This window comes from Myotis daubentonii, chromosome 10, assembly GCF_963259705.1.
Source record: "Myotis daubentonii chromosome 10, mMyoDau2.1, whole genome shotgun sequence".
Taxonomy (NCBI): domain Eukaryota; kingdom Metazoa; phylum Chordata; class Mammalia; order Chiroptera; family Vespertilionidae; genus Myotis; species Myotis daubentonii.
The window spans coordinates 30,108,212-30,124,036 of record NC_081849.1 but is presented as its reverse complement, the minus strand read 5'-3'; the positions used below and the strand labels follow the sequence as shown (position 1 = coordinate 30,124,036).

Here is a 15,825-nt window from a genome sequence, read left to right as displayed (position 1 = left end):
CTGTGAACAGTACAGTGAGATCATCTGCCTTCTAGGGCCCAAGGACGCTTTCAGATTCTGCTCTCACTCCTCTCTTTTACCCCGGCAAGTTCCTTTTCCTTCAGTGGCTCAGTTGATGGGATTCACCATATATTGGGCATCACTGCCTGTCTTTCTCACATCTCACTGTCTGGAACCTTGGTTCTCTGTAGAGTGAGATGGGTGAAGGAGTCTGAGGGTCTGGGCCTCTCAGGGGACTGGTGTGCTGTGGGTCCAGTAACAGATGGCAGATGTTCACGTTCTATGAAACAGGCTGCAGAGAGCCAATGGGGTGAAGTGCACAATGAACTTGCTGATGATTTCCTTCAGGGCTCCCCCTTGATGGGCCTGGGTAAGTTAGTGCCCTTCCACCTGCCCTATCCACCTAAATTAAGAGGTAAACTGACCCAAGATCGAATTACCAGAAATTGAGATTATTCAGGACTAGCAGGAGAATTGCAATTCAGGACACACAGACTGTAGCAAGCTACAGGTGAGTCTGTTAATGGTTTGGGGTGAGCTGTTTTTATGGGCAAAGCGGCAAGGAGATGCGAGCCTAGCCAGAGTCCAAACAGCAAGTTCATTGGCTGAAGGGTGGGGAGACATTCTTGGCAAATGACGATTGGTCCAGGGATAAGTTTTGGTGTCCTATAAATCAGGCATTTATGGGAAATCAGTCTCTCAGTTATTATTTTTCCTGAGGGCTCATGTGTGAGATTCTCCATTTCATATTCTCCAGTTCCATTTTAGATTAAAATCCTTTCAGATACCCATAGAGACATTTGTAAACTTTTAGCTTACAGAAGGAATATGCATTTGTAAATGCAAATTCCCGGGCCTCGCCCTCAGACTGATCAGGACTCAAAGCTGCAGCGTCACAAGATCCACCTAATTCTAGCTCAGGTAATTCTCAGAGCACATCTGGTCACTTCTGCAGAGGGAAAGCTCCTGGCCCTTCTAGGAGCCTCTTACTAGTAGTTAATTCACGCGTGCGCACTCATATTTAAGCTGAAGACCTTTGTTTGGTGTTTTTTGATGGAGATGTTCGGAAACTGACCTCTGTGATTCATGATGATACTACAGGATCTCCCTGGGTGAACCCTGCTTTCTCCTTCTATCTTGCTCTTCTCATTCTCCCCACGTTGTTATCTTGCCTCCCTTTCCTTTTCTCAGCAATAGTCATAGTTGCTTGCTAAAGGGGCTCCTCTTATTTCTTATCTTTGCAGATCAAAGTCAGGGCTGACTTTCTTAACCTTTCCCACCTTTCTCACCTGAATCCTTTTATGTTCCACTCAATAAACCTAAAGTCCAAACAACACGTTCTAGATTTTTTTCTTGCCAGGACCTTGGTAAGATATTGGTTTTTCAGTGTTTGAGATTTCTTGGCAGATACAACTCAGTCTTCTCCCATTTAGAACCTCGAGCTACCTGTACAAATCTTCAAGAGAAAGGAAGGATGTTCCTAAGAGGAGCCAGAGTAAACTTGGTGATGTGGCCAGCTTGAAGAGCACTTTGGTTGGGAAGTGGAGGAATTTCAATAGAAGACCTCATGAGCCTGCTTTTCTTGCTTTTACTGTCTGGCAGCTTTAAACTTGTCCAAGTATTTTGTCTACCCAACCCATCCTGCCCTCTAATTTCAACTGGGACTTATGTTTTAATTTGTCGTCCTGAAGTAGTGTCCCAAAGTGACCCCCTCAACCTCCCTATCTTTGAGACCTCCCAACCTTCTACCTTCACCATGAACTTTAAAGAGATATATTCCAATACAGTTTGCACATGTAGAAGACTAACTCATGCATCATTTCTACCCCATGGGAAATTTTTTGCTCTGTACTACCTTCTGATGTGCTTTTTCTTTGTGTGTTTGTCTTTCTTGCTGCAGGAAAGCAATCTCCCGGGCAGGCCTGCAGCACCTGACTCCTGCTCATCCCCTCGGTCTTCCTGTGGCAAATGGTCCAGCAAAGGAGCCCAGAGCAACTCTGGACTGGAGTGTAGGTGTTGGCTTTTTTATTTAAACATAATTTGATTGCATGTGTGTCTGTCTTTTTCTCAGGATTCCTATAACTACAAGCAATACTTAATAATTTTCTTTATTTTTATATTCTTGTTTTTCAATTACAGTTGATATACAATATTATATTAGTTTCAGGTATAAAACCCAGCGTAGACATTATATACCTTACTAAGTGATCATCTTCATAAATCTCATACCCATCTGACACCATATGTAGTTATTAGAAAATTATTGATGAATTCCTTCTGATGTAGTTTACATCCCTATGACTATTCTGTAACAACCAATTTGTACTTCTTAATCCATTCACCTTTTTAATCTATCCCCCACCCTCCCCCCATCTGACAAAATGTTCTTTGTATCTATGAGTCTGTTTCTGTTCTACTTGTTCATTTATTTTGTTATTTAGATTCAATTGTTGATAGACATGTATTTATTACCTTTTTATTGTTCTTATTTTTAATCTTTTCTTTCTTCTTCTTAAAGAAAACCTTTTAACATTTCTTGTAATATGGTTTGGTGGTGGTGAACTCCTTTAACTTTGTCTTGTCTAAGTAAAAGTCTTTATTTCTCCTTAAATTTTAAATGATAGTCTTGCTATGTAGGGTAATTTTGGTTGTAAGGACTTAATAATTTTTAATGTGGCTCATTGACCCATTTTTACATGTCTAAGCCATTCTCAGAATCCTAGGAACATAGCTTCTTTACTAGTATATGAAGTCAGATGTGTTGAAGACTAAAATAAAATCTTCATGAATCATTTGAAGCTACCTGGGTGTGCAGCTGTGAGATAAAAAGTACCTCTGCGCACAGGCTTCATTGTCTCCTCCAAGCTAATGATGAATTAAACTTATCCTTAGCAGCATCATGGAATCTTAGTTTGATTTCCTTAACTCATGCTGCTTTGCCTTTTTGGTACTTTTTTCCTTTTTTTAATATTTATTTATTCTTTATAGAGGATGACCTTACTTTAAATTCTAGGCACTTCATGTCTCCAGTCTGTCATACTTCCTCCCCTAACTCAAAGATAGATAGGTTTTGTATCAGTGGGATTGGGCATATTTGCTGATGTTAATATTTTAACCAAAAGACCTCCATAAAAGCTATGAACTGGAGTTGAAGAATGCAGCCTGAAATTCTTAAGTCAATTAGAACACTTATTGAGAGTCATCAGTGAGTCAAGTTCTTGGTGGAAGACATCTCTAACTGGATTGAAAGGCTTTGTCCCTTCCTGAAGGAATGTAAGGGATGACATGGAAAGAGAGGAAGGCTGATCTGAATTCTGCCTTTCTGGTCTTGATGGTGAATTTTGTTTAGAATTTGTAGTTGAGTTGACAGAGGGGAAATTCATGCGTGTCTCTTCTCATAAGAAAGAGCATGGCAGGGTGGGAGAAAAGAGAGGCGTTTTAAAATTAAATTAATTTTTTAGTACATACTAGAGGCCCAGTGCATGAAATTCGTACACCCATGGGGAGTGGGCCTAAGCCATCAGTCAGACATTCTTAGCGCTGCCACAGAGGTGGGAGAGGCTCCCGCCACTGCTGCTGTGCTCACCAGCCATGAGCCGGGCTTCTGGCTGAGTGGTGCTCCCCCTGTGGGAGCGCACTGACCACCAGGGGCCAGCTCCTGCATTGAGTGTCTGCCCCCTGGTAGTCAATGCATGTCATAGTGACCAGTCATTCCCAGTCGTTCTGCTGTTAGGGTCAATTTGCATATTACCCTTTTATTATATGCCTGGTGCATGGGTAGGGGCTGGCTGGTTTGCCCTGAAGGGTGTCCAGGATCAGGGTGGGGGTCTCGCTGGGGTACCTGGTCAGCCTGGGTGAGGGGCTGAGGGCTGTTTTCAGGCTGGCCACACATCCTTCAGGGTGCGGGGTCCTGCTGGGATGCCTGGCCAGCCTGGGTGAGTGGCTGATGGCTGTTTGCAGGCTGGCCATGGCCCCCAGCCAACCAAGCTCCCAGTGGAGGCTGGCTGGAAGCAGGTATCTGGGATTTATTTATCTTCTATAATTGAACCTTTGTTGCCTTTAGCAGAGGCCACAGCTGGCCAGGCAGGCAGAAGCTTGGCTTCCTCCATCGCTGGGGCAACCAAGCTTTCTGCTTGCTCCAGCTCCGTGGCTGCTGGCCGCCATCTGGTTGGGTTAATTTTCATATAGTCGCTCTGATTGGCTGGTGGGCGTGGCTTGGGGCATAGCGAAGATATGGTCAATTTGCATGTTTCTCTTTTATTAGATTAGATTACACTTTGATTGGTTGAATGGCCGACTGGGTGACTAGATACTTAGCATATTAGGCTTTTATTATATAGGATGCCATGATTTAATGTCCTTTTATAGTACCATATTTCTCTCGCTCAAACACACACCAACATTATTGTTTTACATCAGTGCTGAGAGTTTGTTACTATCTGAATATGTTGCATTGTTCAGGAGGCATGTTCCTCTCCTGGAGCTTCCCTTTATTCCAGGTCAGTTATGTAATAAACTCTTAAATGATAATGAAGATTAGGATATATACTAGTATACACCAGGGATTACATAATTAAAAAGAATTAAATGTATATAAAACAGATAAATAAAACCCAAGAATGGCATGTAAGCACCCATTATTAGAGTGAGCATGTGTTATAAGTCAGAGACCCCAAAAAAGTAGTTTAATATTCATGATGTCCCAAACAATCCTCTATTTGAGAGGCAAGACTCTAATGAGAGAGTTTAAATCATTTAGATAAGAAACCTTCATGAAATCTTTTTTCTGCTCCTTGTGTGACATTAGCCAAGACACTTGGTTTCTTTCAGCCTCAGTGTTTTCATTTGTAGATGAGGACAATTTTAGCCCCTCCTAAGGGGAACTTCATGGATGTTGTTAGGATCAAATGTGGCAGTAAATGTGAAAGTTCTTCACAAACTATATAGCCTGCAGAATTATTTATTCAGAAATAAAGTAATTGATGAATTTATTAATTCATCTCACATTTGAGTACTTGTTGGTCCTCGAACTTGTGTTGGTCCCTTGGAATTCTGAGGTGAGGAATATGTTTCTTTCTTTAAGAAGCTTAGAATGCAGAGTGCAGAGAAGAAATCAACAGGTAAAAAACCAGTGGTGACACCTAGAGGAGTACAGAGACCATCACTGGAGTGTGAGGGGAGACACTCCATCCCTGTTTGATGTTGGAAATAGTTATCAGAAATGCTTTTGAAAGATAAGTATCGCATGATCTCACTTACTGTATATGTAGAATATAATGAACAAAATAAACTGACGAACAAAAATAAATCCAGAGACATGGAGGCATGGAGCAGGCTGATGAATATCAGAGGGAAGTGGGGAGGGGGGAGGGGAAGAGATTAACCAAAAAACTTATGTGCATATTGAATAACCCATCAACATAGACATTACTGCAATAGGCCGCAGGGCGGGGTGGGTGGAGGGGGTCAATTGAAGGGGAAGGGATACCTGTAATACTTTCAACAATAAAGATAAATTTTAAAGAAAAGAAAAAGAAATGGGTATTTGAGAAGCTCACTCTATTGAAGGAGTAACCTTACTAAAATGCTTTAATCACACACACACACACACACACACACACACACACACAAAGAATTAAAAAAGAAGTGTCCTGCTTGAGCCAAAGCTTGACTAGTACATATAATTTTCTGATTCCTAATATTTCATTGGAATGATATTTTGGGCTAGTGGTGAAAGGTACAGTATATCATAGGAGAAGAACTACTGGGAACTAAGGCTGGGTTCATGTGTATTGATTCTTTATTCCCACTCTCCTTTGTGGGCACCTTGTCGTGGTGGCCTGTGGAGTTACCATGGTGGCAGGAAACACTTTGGGAGTTTTAACAACTGAGGGAAAATGAAAAGCCTTGTTTCAAGACACTTCAGCTGAAGGGTTATTTAGAGAGATGCTGTGTAAGGAGTTTTAAGATGTGACTCTGAAAAACACATAATTGTGGGCTAATATTTCTGTTAGCAAACAGAAGCCAAACAGTGACCAACCCTACCATTTCTTACTACAATCATGTAAAACATTTTTCTCAGAAGAGAGGAAGAAACAGATTGATGAAAACATTCTAGTGACTTTCTGATGTTGAGTTGCATGAGTTCCTTATATGTTTTGGTTATTGGATATATCGTTGGTAAATATCTTCTCCAATTCAGTAGGTTGTATTTCATCTTGTTGATGGTTTGCTTCACTGTGCAAAAACTTTTTAGTGTGATGTAATCCCATTTGTTTTTCTTTGCTTTTGTTGCCCTTGCCCAGAAGGCATAGCCAAAAATATATTACAACGAACAGTGTCAAAGAGTTTAGTGCCTATGTGTTCTCCTAGTTTTATGGCTTCAGGTCTGACATTTAAGTCTTTAATCCAGTTTGAGTTTATTTTTGTATATGGTAAGAGGTGGTCCAGTTTCACTTTTTTGCATATCTCTGACCAGTTTTCCCAGCACCATTTATTGAAGAGACTTCCTTTACCCCGTTGTATATTCTTTTGCGAAGACTTTACCTGGTACTTGCTGTCACTTCAGAATTTTTTGCTTTTCCTAATGAATGTGCTTTGCACCCATTTCATTTATGTCATTTTAGTTTACATGTCTATTCAAAGAGCTAAAACAGGATTTTCTTCCTTCTGTGTAAAGTATAAGACTAGTCCTCTGTGTGACTTATATCTGCTGTTCCCATATCCTATCCACTTGTGTACTCCTCTATTTATCTCCTTCTGTCAGCTTACTTTCTGGACTAAATGTGTTCAAGTGATCAAGCTTTACTTATACACTGCTGTTTATTAAACATTAATTTGACTTGCAGTGTCTTGAGAGCCTCAAAAATGCGGAGGAGGATGGCAAGAATTTAAAAAATAAAATAAAATCAAGAGGATCTCCAATTTCTTGCTATTGGTGAGGGTGAAGGGCCCTGATAGTGTTAAGTTATGCTTTTGGCAGAACAGGGGTGGATCAGGGCTGGCAAGAGCCCCCTTGTTCCCCATCCCACCTCCCTTGACTCTCAGGTTCAAATTCTTTGCAAAATACCATTTGGTTTGAGGTCTGTCATCTCAGAGGCCTATAGTATTATGACCTGCTGACCTATGTCACCTCTCCTCTCCGCATTTCACCAGTGAGAAAACAGAAAAGCTGTCCATGGGACCCCTGAAGTTGCAAGACAAATCAGGGTGAACCTGGATTTAGGATCTTATGTGCAAGTTTCTACTTACTGTAGAATCCTAAAAGGGTCATGTTCTGACTCCAGTACATGCGCTAAAGGTGCTAACGTCTTCAGGTGGGGCACAATTGTTTCCTAAATATCCTTTTGCATAGGGCTTTGAGGAGTAGCCTGCTGGTGGGGTGCCTGAGACACAGGGGCACTCTGACTCAGGGAGCCCAGGCTGTAGGCACCTGTGTGTTTCGGAGAGGAGTGTACTATTATAGGAGTCAGTTTTTATGCTTTGAGTACATGAACGTAATAGTTTCCTTCAAGCATTCCATTTTCCTTTTCCTAACTGGTGATCTATACTCTCTCTCTTTTTTAGTTTGTTCCTCAAAGTCCAAAGCTTCTGTCCTGCTCTGATTTGCTCCTATGGTTTATTGTGGGCACCCTGTCATGGTGGCCTGTGGAGTTACAACGGTGGCAGGAAACACATAGTTGCGTTTCCTCCATGACTCTTTGCCAACATTCACTTCTTGCTGCCTGTGCACAGGCCTTTCCCTTCATGCATGTCAGGGTTAGAACCTTTTGAGTCGACTTGTGGGGAGTAGGCAGATCTTCAGGCTGGTGCCTGAGTCTTCTATTAACCACAGTAGACAGTTGGCCCCACCCAATGTGGAAATTATTTCTTCAAGAAATGCCCTCTCTTGCTCTCTGTCAGGCCACGCTCAGCTTTTCAATTGAACCAATTCCCTTTATTATATTCACTTTTTGCTTTGATCTCTCACAAGTGCTCTCACCATCATGCATTGTCTTACAAATCTTAGAACCAAATTAGTGTTTTTGAGTTGATTTTCTTACTCTAGGTCCTTAGTTAGATTTCAGGCTTCTTGAAGAGAGGGACAGTGATTTCTGCTTGTTCTTTCTTCTTCACCGTGGAAAGCACAGCATCATGGGCCTTGCTGTCCGGTGACTGATGTCAAGGGCCTGAGTGATTATAGCTTTTCTGTTCAATTAGTGAGAAGGGGACATTTCACTGGGGGTTCATGGGCATGTAGATAATCTCTGGTTCCTGAAAGGTGTGTGTGGTAGACATGAGTCCAAAGCCTGCTTAAAAAAATAAATGGATTTATGCTATTTTAATTCCAAGTAACTCTTTTTAACTTGTCTTTCTAACACAATGCATTGTGTTAAGTCTTAAAACACACACACTTGTTTGATCTTTTCATTTCTCCCAAAGGCATCCCTTCTTCACCTTCATGGTGGCAACCTACAGGGTCTGCTCCCACTGACACCATGCCAAGCCAAGCCAGTTTGGGGGGAAATAGGCTAAATTTCTAGAAAGGGAGTAATGCTCACAGGGAAAAAGAAATCTCATCTCCTGGGATGGAGTCCAAGTTTCCATGTTAGAGGGACTTAGCCTGTTTAGAAGTGTGTCTAATGCATAGATAATGAATGTCTTCTCTGAAATGTCACATGCCCCTCTTGTGATGGGGACTTCATCTGGGCATAGAGATTTCTTCCCTGTTTTGAACATTATAGCAGAGAGCATGGGAAGTGGGTCTTATTCTATCTCCACTGTCAAATTATTTTATAATTTGTTCTTGCCCATTATGCAGCCTAAAACAACTCTCAAAACAATGGTGGAAAAGCCACCAAGATCTTTCTTAAAGGACACATTAGTTATAAGCCTAGCATCCTTGATCTCAATTCATTTTATTTTTCCCTCATTGGAAAATTTCCTCCAGTCCTGAGGGCTAAGAAAAACAGAGCCTCAGCACAAACAAAGCCAGACTCTAAATCCAGACCACATTTCCTTTCCTATAGTTGATGATGATAAGAAATGACATGCTAAGAAATGACGTGCTCTCTCCCAGGCAGTAGAAACGTAACACACTCAGGGCACTGCCTCACTCTTTGGTTCAGAGACAAGATTAGGGAAACAGAATCTTCACGTGGGATTGCTATAAACTGGGTTATGAAACTAGGTCATCTTATCTTTAGAAACTTTGAATGAAAGGCCAGGGGAGGCAGGTGTGTGTGTGCCTGTGCAAGTACGTGTGTTCCCATTTTTGTCTTGTTTCAAATGACAAATCCTAGCAGACCTGCGCCTTCTTTACAAGCTTCAGGTCTCAGCATCTTTACCTTCGGGTTTGGGTGTCATCACCAAAAGTGACTCCCACCCAGCCGTTTTCCCCACTCCCATTCCCATTTCAAAAAATGTCAGGTTAATCAAGAGATCAGATTGCTCAGAGCATGGGACTACCCGGCTATAAACCACAGAAGGTCCCGGACCTGGTCAGCCCTGTTAATAGTGGGAAAAGAGTGACTTCATGCACTCTCACCAGTCCTTTATTTACCCAAATTGTGAAAATTGTAAGGTAAATTACACTGGTTGTTGGGGGAAATCATAGAATCCTACAACTTCATAGGTCAGTAAGAGTATTCAGGCCTGATCTTCTATCCTTTGGCAAGTGATCAGCTAACCTGACACTGTCCAGTAGACATATATATCAGGTGTAGAGTAATTCTAAATTTTCTAGTAGCCACATTGAAAAAAGCGAAAAGAAATAGCTAAAGTGAATTTTAACACCATGTTTTGTTTTACCAAATATGTTAATAATATTACAAATTCAGCATGTCAATATAAAAATGATCAGTGAGACAGTTCACATTCCGTTTTCACACAGAGTCTTCAGAATTTGCTCTGAATTTACACTGACGGCACATCTCAATCAGGGCTGACCACATTTCCAGTGCACGACAGCCATCTGCTTACTGATTAGCACACATGCAAACCATCCAAGACAGGTTTCACCTATTATTATCGTGAAGATTTCTTTCCTGTCTGAATTTGTAGGGACATTTACATAGGATTCCTATTTGTAGTCTTCTTACTGTTTCAAACACTTTTTACGAGTAAGTATCTTCATTTTGTGTAAATTATTGGCTGCTGGTGTCAGTGCACTCTATCTGTCTTATTCAGTCTCCCCCATTCCCAACTTTTCTATTTTGCTTTTTTACCTATAACTATTACTAGGACTTCAGTAGAACTTGAAGGCAAAGAATCATATCTCTATGTCTGTCTGTCTATCTGGATATATAGGTGGGTCTCTATTCTTGGGTAGATTATATGAGGCAGAGGATACAATAAATCAGAGTAAATCATTTGAGTAAATTAGAGCAGGAAATAAGTTTTTGGACTTTGAGGAACAGACTGAAAGTAAGAGAGATATTCGTAGGTACATCTATAGAGAGCTGTCTCAGCACTCACAAATACAGAATGTTGTCTTCATCTAGAAATGGGTGAGCTATATTTTTTGTCTGCCACAGATAGATACTCTGAGTTTTATACTATTTAAGATAGTATTTCAAGATGGATGTGTAGAGAAGAGAAAAAGAGGTCCCTGGGTCGGGAGAATGGAATAAACAAAAACATGGCACACAAAAGGGAAAGTATGGCTCTATTTAGGCAAGAGCAATGAGAGAGTTAAATGTATAAAGGTGAATAAGGAAGGTTAAGGATAGACAGATCGATGCCATTAACGGAAGGTCTAGTTACTAGACGCTAGTATGTGCACTTAAATTTGGGGTTCATTTTGTAAATAATAGGGAATCATTTAAGCATTATGGGCAAGAAATAAATACAGTCATAGCTATGTTTTCCAGGGAATTAATTCTACAGCAGTGGAAAATATCAAAGGGAATGTCAGAATTAGAGTTCAGAGGCAGAAGGAACCAAGACTTAGAGGATGGTACTGCTCAGTGGATGGTAAATAACTTAGGGGTAGGTGTAGATCATGAAAGGAAATTCAGACCAAAATATGAGCCAAGAGAAGAGGCCCATATTAGTTGGGGTAGACTGAGTGGAATAAATGAATTACTCACATATAATGGGTAAATACAGAAGTGTAGCAGACCAGACTGTTCTGAGTAGGTTGGGTAGGGGGTTGGCCCCGTTCCGTAGTTATTCAATGACCCAGAGAGACTTTTGCTCTTACATCTTCCTCAGAAGGCTTCTAAAGTCACCCCAGAAGTTGACTTTCCAGGTATCCAGTATGGGAGAAGAGCACGAAGGAACACATGTGGGAGGTTTTAATGGACCAAGTCTGAAAACAGTCCTCACCACTCCTGCACGTGTTCCATTCATTAGAACGTGGTCACATTGCAAGGAAGTTGGGTAATAAGGTCTACTTGTGTGTTCAGGACGAAAAGAAAAATGATGTTGGTGAATGGCTAGCAGTCTAGGCTATAAAGACCTAGGAGAGAAGCTAAACTTCTAAATGTATATAGATTTTTCTTCCATTAGGATTATTTTCATAGGGTACATTTCCAAAAGTGAGATTACTAGGTACATTTTGTGAATGTTTTAATTTATTATATTGCTTCTTTAAATGCCCGTGTGTGGTTGTTTCCTTTTTCTTGTCCCCAGGATCTACCTTGTTAACTTTGAGCTTACTCATGGTTTATCTGTGTTTTCAGGTCACTTTCCTTATAATCCTTCTTTCTCTCTTTAGATGTGGCTACCGTGGCTCCTCTCTCCTCCTCTCTCACCTTCTTCTCTGGTGACTGTACAAGGGCAGAGAAGTACCAAGTGTAATAGATCAGTCATAGACATGTTCTACAATCTATTGTCTCAGGCTTGAAGAGGTGGGGTGGGGTTTACTGGATTATGGTTTCAGACTCTACTGCACAGAGTCACCTCCAGAACTTTGAAAACTCCTGATGCCCAGGTTTCACCTCAGAGTAGTTAAAATAAACTCTTTGGGAACAGTGCCTGAGTAATCTTAAAAACTCCCCGGGTCATTTAATGAGCAGTCAAATTTGAGGACCAGTGTGTTAGAACCACTGTGGCAGGAAACCTCCATCTTTTTCTTTCCCTCTTCCCTCACAAAGATTGGTATTTCTAATCAGACCCTCCACCCCCCAAGAATGAGGTCAGCTAATCAGTCCTCCTGTGTCTGAATCTGGTCAGACTTATCAGCAAGGTGGGATGCAGTGTACCTGGGTTGGTACTTCCAGTGGTTTTTGACCATTTCCCTACTGTGATTTATATTTCAGTTTTTAAAAGAGTTGGCAGGATTTTTGCTGTGTTAAGGATTCCCTAGTATTTGCTGCTGTAATTATGTGTTTTATTTCCATGTTCTCTAGTAGTTTACTCTGTGGATTAGCCCACTAACCCAGTGATGTGGAATAAAAGTTTATTGGCTGAATAAAGAGTAAAGGGATGAAAAATGTATTTTATTCTACAAATGGTTAGACTTTCAAGTTGGATGATAAATTCCCATTAGTTAGAATATTTTAGGTTGTGGAGACCTAGCAAAGAAATGCCTTTTTATTTATTTATTTATTTTTACAGATATTATTCCCATCCATCACTATGTGAAAACTTTGAGTCCAAACCTATAGCTGTTCTCTGTTTGCCACTGGAAGTATTTGAGTAGTTCCAGAAGCAGAGAAATCTTTTAATTTGAAAAATTTAGAAATAATTGGGTGATGACCCTACTGAACTGGCACAATGTTTGAATTAGTAGAAATGTATTAGACCTTTGAGTACACGGTGACTTTCAACTTCAAACTGAGTTTCAGGAAACCTCTGGCTTAGAAATAGAATTTGCCCATTACTGGTATAGATGTGTTTTCAAACAGTCTTAACTTAAAGTGCTTTACTACTGCTATCCTCCTTCGTAGCTAATTTGCTCAGCAAAGGCAATTTTGAATAGAATTTATTTTAATTGTCATGGGATCTGCAGTGTTGGGTCTTACATTGAACAATTTGAGGGTTTTTCCTCATTTGTTCAATATATATTTCAAAGATTACCACATCCATGTGTGAAGCTTCTATAGACCTAATGTCTGCTTTAGTTATTGGCTCAAACTTTCCCCAAACTCCTTTTCCCATTTCCAGAATTTTGTTATGATCAACACCTGCAGTACTTTCAGGGGTAAGATGAAAAGTGCTTAAACTCCTTGGGTTCAACTTTCTTGCATCCAAAATCAAAATTTGAGAGCTTCCCCTTTAAGTCTGAAAGAAGGCTGAAGTGTGGTGGTTCCTCCTTTCCTTCCAGGAGAACGCTGTGAACGGAGAGCACCTGTGGCTGGAGACCAACGTCTCGGGAGACCTGTGCTACCTGGGCGAGGAGAACTGCCAAGTCCGATTTGCAGTGAGTGTGCTCCTCAGACCTCTGGGCTCTGACCTCGCTGGGGGCAGCTGCCAAATGGAGTCTGAAGACAGTGGGGTCACGGTGCTTGAATTTCCGAGGAGAGGCTTGAAAGAGCTTGTTCCTTGCTGACAGAGAGAGTGTATCAAGTTAAATTGGCTTCCAAAGAGTCAGTTTGAATGGTGTTAGGGCTTGACTCTGCATGCCACACTGTGGTTTTAATGTGCTACCTATGATGACACCCAGGGTTGGTTTTGGTTGGTGTGTTGGGTGGGAAGGAGGGAGGATGTGCGTGAAGGATTGTCTGCTTAGGTAGGTGTCTGTGGGTGACAGGTGTTTGTGTGGAGGAAGGGTCTCTGTGGGAGGGGTGATTCCTTTGCATGGGAGTGTGTTTGCCAGTGGGCATGACTGGTGGGTGAAGGTGGGGATGGGCAGAAACACCTGGGTGGTGTCGGGGTAGGCTAGCAAGTAATTCAGACTAAGTTCTGGAGGGTAAAATTCTAGAAACCATATAAACAATCAACAGTCAGCTACACTGGAATATCCTTTGCTTTTTAAAATTTACTTTGTGTCCCTGTTTAGAACAATCTGTTTAAATGTTAAATTCTCTTTATGCTCTGTGAAGAGAACATGGTTGCCAGGCAGTAAATTGTGAGGAACTAAAATTCCAGTGTTGAGAGAGTAAACTTAACATTTTTGTGTAGCTTAAAATTATGAGTCTGAAAACAGAGTAACCAGAAATTGGAATAGTAAAGAAGAAAGAAATGTTCCTTCTTGGGAAATGGGCATTGTAATTGAAATAATTTTTTTTCTTGTTATGTGCGTTTATCATGTGAAAGAAAGATTTGGGGCAAAGTGGACCTTGGAATGACAAGTGACTGTTTCTATTAATAACTAATGAGGAAGGAATTGAGTTTCCATCAAAGCTTATAGAAGAACATAGCCCCCAAGGAATTTTATCAGGCTGCTCTGGATCACAAAGCTGGGAACCAAGACCTTTAAAATTACATTAGCTGTTTCGATGCCTAGTTTATAGGTTTTCCTCGGAAAACTTCATGAGAGTTTTGGAGGGCCAGGGTTTGTTGAGTGAAGTTGGGATTAGGTAAATGTCTAAGAAGATTCAGCAGTACAACCTCTCAATTTAAAGTCAGGAAATCTGGGTTTGGATCTCAGTGTTACCACTCATTGTGTGACATTGAGAACTTTTGATCTTTGGGCATTCTGTACTTTCTCGGTAGAAAAATGGAGTAAGATTAAGTTACTTTTATTTTTGCTTCCAATTCAGATATGTACTTAATTGTTTACATTTCTTTTAATCTGGTTGTACATTCCGTCGATTTAAATATCATTTTAACTTTATGCATATGTATTTTTAATGAAAGTGTAATTGCATGGAGTTTGATTAAATTAACCAAAACCAAGAGAAGCTCAGCTATTTGGACTAAAATCCTATAAATAATGAATTAACATTATTATCTTAGTCAATTACATAAACACTGGTTGTGATAACATCAAATGGAAAAAACGAAAGCTAATCTTACTTGTGTATGGACTTCTGAAATATTATCTACTGCTATTGCTGCCAACTGATAGACTGTAATAAGTTATGGAGTTCTGTCTGATTTTCACATTACTGCCTTTAATTCTTTCTTGTGCTCTTTTAGGGTCAGCCACATATTACCTCTCTTGGTAAATCTTTATTGGTAGTTAGCTTTGCTATCTACTGATTATAACTTGATCATTATTCCCTCTAGACCAGGGAAAACAACAAGGAAAATAAAAGATATTTTAGGTAGATGTAAGGAGTTAATAGAATTGTGAAAATTCCTAGTGTTCTGTTGAATCTTTCTCAAAATTTTCTTCCAAATCTTGGCTCTTTTAACTCACTTTACAAAGTGTCTTGACAATGAAGAGCTCTCATCTAAAAAATGTTGGTTAAATGAAGGAATAAATCAGTGAAGAAGCTGAAGACTTAACTGTGTTTCCTCACTAGACATTTCTAAAGGCTCAGTTTCTTCATCTATAAAGTGAGGAAAATGTTGTTTGGAGAATTAGTTGACATAATGCATTAAAAGGACTTATTTGCCATAGTGACTGACATAATAAATTACAAGGGAAAAAAGGACAGGAGCAGACAATCCACAAAAGAACTACCAAAGACAAATATATATATGAAAAATATAAACAAAGGCACCTAAATTAAAATAACTATGAAGAGTCAACATCATGTGCCTTAAATTAGTAAGGATTTGCGAAATAATAATACATACTGCTGGTTAGTTTAGGCCCAAATGGGTACTCTCATTGTTAGCTGGCAGGGGTGTGAACTGATATACCTCACAGTATGTAAGTAAAGCATTAAAGGCCTAGCTCTCTCTGCCCATTTGTGGCAGCACATTTTGAGAGGGACATTGACAAGCATGAGAAGATGCAGAGGGGTGTGCTTACGTGGGTTTGCAGTAGGGAACTTTGTAGAAGGAAGA

The 15,825-nt window shown here is 40.4% G+C and overlaps 1 protein-coding gene across 2 annotated transcripts in view; it reads left to right on the top strand.

Moving 5' to 3' along the window:
- DGKI (diacylglycerol kinase iota) overlaps positions 1-15,825 on the top strand; it is a 396,707-nt gene that overhangs the window by 139,286 nt on the left and 241,596 nt on the right. For both annotated transcript variants that reach the window (XM_059711894.1, XM_059711895.1), the window contains exons 2-3: positions 1,901-2,009; positions 13,250-13,345. In XM_059711894.1, the coding sequence (XP_059567877.1) occupies positions 1,901-2,009; positions 13,250-13,345 (205 nt within the window). The remainder of the gene's footprint in view (positions 1-1,900; positions 2,010-13,249; positions 13,346-15,825) is intronic.